The sequence below is a fragment of the Triticum aestivum genome, chromosome 3A (assembly GCF_018294505.1).
Source record: "Triticum aestivum cultivar Chinese Spring chromosome 3A, IWGSC CS RefSeq v2.1, whole genome shotgun sequence".
Classification (NCBI taxonomy): domain Eukaryota; kingdom Viridiplantae; phylum Streptophyta; class Magnoliopsida; order Poales; family Poaceae; genus Triticum; species Triticum aestivum.
The window spans coordinates 613,534,273-613,539,484 of NC_057800.1; the positions used below are offsets into that span (position 1 = coordinate 613,534,273).

General features: G+C 46.7%; 1 protein-coding gene across 1 annotated transcript; it reads left to right on the top strand.

The window, feature by feature from the left end:
* The first annotated feature begins 3,537 nt into the window (after nt 1-3,537).
* Nucleotides 3,538-3,944, top strand: LOC123058792 (uncharacterized). Its single transcript, XM_044481471.1, has one exon. The coding sequence runs from the start codon at nt 3,538-3,540 to the stop codon at nt 3,742-3,744; it is 207 nt and encodes a 68-aa protein (XP_044337406.1). The 3' UTR covers nt 3,745-3,944.
* Nucleotides 3,945-5,212: the final 1,268 nt, after the last annotated feature.

The window sequence follows — 5,212 nt, forward strand, 5'->3', positions numbered from 1 at the left end:
CTACGCCAGCGTCAGCAGGATTCGGGTGCATCTGTATCTCGCACCCGATTTGTTTTCATAAATATTGTTTTTTATATGATTTTCATGAATACTGTATTTTGGAGGGTGCCTATTGCGAGATACACTAAGAGCCTCACCTCCGGGAGACCATGTAGTGGGCTAGCCGCGAACCAACTTGTGGTTGGATGGTTAGAGGGACTGTGGTATCCCCAGCCCATCAAAGTTTAAATCCTGGTGCTCGCATTTATTTCTATATTTATTTCAGGATTTCCGGCGATGCGCATTCAGTGGGAGGAGACGTTCCCGTCGACGACGAGGCGCCTACGGTAACGTCGTAAATCTCAAGATGATATGTCGGCTCAGTCTTTCGGAGGTGCTCATAGAGGTAGGGTATGCGTGTATGCATTCATAGGGGTGAGTGTATGCGCGTGTATATGAGCGTTTGTGTCTATATTGATGTTCAAAAACGTAGTGGGCTAGCCTAGCGTGTATTACGTGCGTTAGTTTTGTTATTATTAAAAAATATTTCTTTACTTTTGTTTATATTTTAAAATATTGCAAAAAACTATATTTCATAACTACTTTACTATTAAAAAAAGTTCACCATGTATTAAAAATGTGCATGTAATGTGAAAAATTACTTGTACAGTTTTAAAAAGCATCCATACCATTGAAAAAAATATGTAGACACGTTGAAAAATATGATCATGTCTTTTTTCCAATGTTCATGAAAATGGAAAAAATAATTCATGTCATTTTTTTGAATATCAGTACAGACACAAGCGCTCATATACACACACATACACTCACCCCTATGAATGCACACACGCACACCCTACCCCTATGAGCACCTCCGAGAGACTGAGCCGGCATATCATCTTGAGATGTACGAAGTCATCGTAGGCGCCTTGTCGTCGACACGAGTTCTGAAATAAATAATGCGAGCAGCAGGACTTGAACCCTGGTGGGCTGGGGATACGAGTGTCCCTCTAACCATCCAACCACAGGTTGGTTCGCTCATGTCATTTATTGAAAATGTGTGGACCATTCAAATAATTGTTCATGACATCTAAAGATTGTTTGCGTCTTTCAAAATATGTCTGCCGCCGCCTCCTCCCCTAACAAATCTAGGGTTCCTCTGCCTCCCACCGGCGGCGCCATTGGTTCGTCTCGTCTTCGGTGGCCTTAGGGTCATGGCGACACGGTGGATCCCGACCTTTACCGATGGGAGGGCTTTCGTTTTTATATGTTTCATCGAGATTTGTTAGGGTTTGTGTCCTGCTCAGGAAGACGAGACAGTGGCGGCTCTCTGGGGATGGAATAAGGTTCTCCCCACCTAGCCCCCGTCCTGGTGGTGCGTCTAGTATCGTCGGTGGACGTGTAGCGATTTGTCTCTCGCGGTTCTGTTCTTCATGGATTTGCTTGGATCTGGTCATAGTGCGTTACGTTCGTTTCTCTTCAGGTTGGATCCTCCCGATCTACGCTACTCTTCAACAGCGGCGGTTGCTGTTCTGATGAGCTGGTCCTATGGAATCGTAGCATGACGACTTTTTGACTGTCTACTACAACAAGTTTTGTCTGACTCTAGCGAGGGAGGGGCGACGACAGTGGCATGCCTCGGCTTGCTTCAGTGCTTATAGTCGTCGCTAGGTGATCTACGGATCTGGATGTAATTTTTATTATTTATGATGTTTGTTATACTGCCATGATTGAATATAAATAGATCGAAAGTTTTCGCGTAAAAAATGTGTCCCATGATATTTTAAAAGCGTTCATAGAATATAGATAAATCGTGCAATTTACAAAGAATCCATACATATAAAAAGTGTTTCTGCCAGTTAGAAAGATGTTCTAACACTCTAGAAATGTTTGCTTGTTTTTAAAAATGTTGTTGAAAATTTTGAAAAATGTTCAAATGTGTCTTTATAAATGTTTGGTGTGTATTAAAAATATTCATTGTGCATTTCACAAATGCTAAACATGTCTTAAGATAAATATTGAATGTGTATTTGTAAAATGTTTAACGTGTATCTGAAAAATATTCAATGTGTATTTGAAAAATATGGACATGTGTTTGAAAAAAAATTGACAGAAACAAAATCTGAAAATACCTATGAACACTATTAGAGGAAACACACAGGAAACAAATAAGAAAAAACCACGCGGAAGCTTGTAAAACCGGTTCATGGGGATCCATAGAACCTTCTCAAACAGCTCCCACGAAACAAAACCACGTAAACACGTGTTATTGGACCGACCTACTAGAGGAACCACCAGAGGCGAGATGAGTATAACAAAATTACTAATTGCGAAGTGCTCTTTCCAAAGACCACTTCCTCCTTTCCAGGTTGTGACAAGTGTCACGCTGTATGTGCACCACTTGTCGCAACCTGTAAATTTTTTCTTTTTCGTAGATTATTATTGAAAACGTTTTATCTCTGAAATCGTGCATCCAAATCTCAAATCACTTTGCCCGTTGGATTTCTCGCGTCTAGATCTTCAAAATTAGATCCATGTTGATAGGTTTTGATGAATTTTTTTCACGAAAAAAAGAATGAAAAATCGGATCAGGAGCACGGTTTTTATCCTTTTCGGAGCCGTTTCCAAGAGGTACGACCGTGCCTCTTGCGGAAGCAAAACCGTGTCTGTCATGGAAAAAAAAAGAAAACACATTTTTTTTGTTTCTTACGGAAGCAAAACTGTGCCTCTCGCGAAAAATACGCGCTATTTTTTCTTTTTCAAGAGGCGTGCCTCTCACGGAAGCAAAACCGTGCCTCTCGCGGAAGCGAAAAAAACACGTTTTTTTCATTTCCGAGAGGCACTGCCATGCCTCTCGCGAAAGCAAAACCGTGTCTTCCAAGGAAAAAAATCACGTATTTTTGTGCAAAAAAAATGCGATTTTTTTTTGTCAAAAATCAAAGATAAACCCATAAAAAACCGAAAAGTCTAAAAAATCAAAAAAAAACATCTAGAAAAAAATTAATAAAAAGGCGACACGTGGTGGTAGCTGAGAGCATTCCAATTCTTGGGGAGGCTCCGAAGGAGTGCTCCTGGATTAGTTGCTCTCGGAGTATAGCTGTCGCAATAATCAAACATAGCTTTTGCGGGAGGACGCTAAAATCCTGTCTCAACACGTGACGCGTGCTGAATGGCAGAAGTCCTCTTCATCCCAGCAACATTGATCCCGTTAATCCGTTCGGCTGTCTCTTCCAATCACACAGTTCCAGCAGACTACCACTGTGCGAGTACTCCTGCACTGTGCTTGCACAGACTCGACAGGAGTACTAAGCTCACACCTAATCCGCTTCCAAAAGCCACGTTTCGACGCCCAAAGGCGCCGATCATATCATGACGGCGCCCTTTCAATCAATCAGCCCAGTGATTCCCTCGCCACCATGGTAGAGTATTTGCGCTCGGCATCCGATGCCCTGCCTTTCCTCTCGTCTTCCTTATCCCCCGGCACAATATCATATTTTCGTACCGTGTCACCCTCTTCCTCAGCTCCCCTGTTCCTCTCTCTCGAAGCTCCGTGGCGCGATGCACGACTGGGCGCCGGCGATCATAGCGACGGCGCTGTTCGCCCTGCTGTGCCCGGGAGGGATCCTGCAGCTGCCCGGCCGGCAGCGGACGGTCGACTTCATGAACCTCAGGACCAGCTGCCTGTCCATCCTCGTCCACGCCGTCATCTACGCCGTGCTGCTCATGCTCTTCGTCGTCATCTTGCAGGCTCATCTCTACGTCTGATCTTACCTTATCTTAGTTACTATGTGTGCTTCATGGTGCCTTTGTTCTCTCTCTGCTTTTCTTATGTACTCGAGTGTTCGAGCTTGGTTTAGTGAAACTAGGATGCTCCGAGGATGCATGATTATGTTTTCTTCGTGCGTGTTGCTGAGCTTCCGCTTTCGTCTCAGTAATAAAGAGCTATGAAACGGTGATTATTTTTCGGTCGGATGGTTTTCTTTCGGCCGGTTAAGATGAATTCTCATGGAGTACCACTGTATAGTAATTCTGTCTATTAGAGCAACTTTAATCGGGCGACCCATTTCGTCCGCTGCTGTCCGTTAGGGTCGGCGCGGACAGAAAAGTAGGCGCAGTGCGCCGATACAAACGGACGCGCGTCCGTTTTTCGTCCGCGGACAACCCATTCCTGACCCATTTTTGAACCGAATTTGCGTCGACGTGGATACGAGATGGACGCGCGCGCGCCTACTCCTCTCCCCAGGCCCGCCGGTCGGTGGGGACCACCATCATTTTCCTCAGAAACACTCCTGCTCGCGCGCGCTCCTGCCCCCAACCAGCCATGGAGTACGCCATCGACCTCGACACCGCCGCCGGCCTCGCCTCGTCCGACGCCGCCGTCCCCTCCGGAAAAGGCAAGCCTCGTGCCCCGCGCAAGACCGCCGCCGCGACCAAGCCGAAGAATACGCTGACGCTCGAAGAGCGGGCAAGGGAGTCGGCCAAGAGGAAGGGCCGGAGACACGCCGCGGACGCGAGGGGTGAGGCCGCCGCGCAGGCCTCCTCGTCGCCGCCGCGCAGCAGGAGATCACCAACGCCCGCGACGCAGCGGCAACAAGGGAGGCGCTCTACATGTTAGGTTTAAACCCTAGCCAGCACGGCCTCGTCCAAGCCGTCGTCGCCGCGGCCAGCTGTAACGCCCCAGATGTAACTTTCCCCATTTGTACTCCAACTCTTGCCGTTTCCGGTGTCAAGTTATATTTATTTCTCGGGTTCGGGTCCTTGTCTCCGTGTGTTGTTTTCGTTTTCATGCATCTCATACCATGTCATCTCGTGCATTGCATTTGCATACATGTTCATCTCATGCATTCGAGCATTTTCCCCGTTGTCCGTTTTGCAATCCGGCGTTCCGTTCTCCTCCGGTGGTCATTTCTACCTTTCTTTCTTGTGTGGGGATTAAACATTTCCGGATTGGACCGAGACTTGTCAAGCGGCCTTGGTTTAATACCGGTAGACCGCCTGTCAAGTTTCGTATCATTTGGACTTCGTTTGATACTCCAACGGTTAACCGAGGGACCGAGAAGGCCTCGTGTGTGTTGCAGCCCAACACCCTCCAAATTTGGCCCAAAACCCACCAAACTCTGCTCCATGTCCTAGAGCGTTCGATCACGATCGTGTGGGCGAAAACCGCACCTCATTTGGACTCTCCTAGCTCCCTCTATGCCTATTTATACCCCCTCCATTCGGATCTCTTCTT

Bases quoted from the DNA above. Each gene is read 5' to 3' on its own strand.
- LOC123058792 (XM_044481471.1), top strand. From the start codon at position 3,538: ATGCACGACTGGGCGCCGGCGATCATAGCGACGGCGCTGTTCGCCCTG.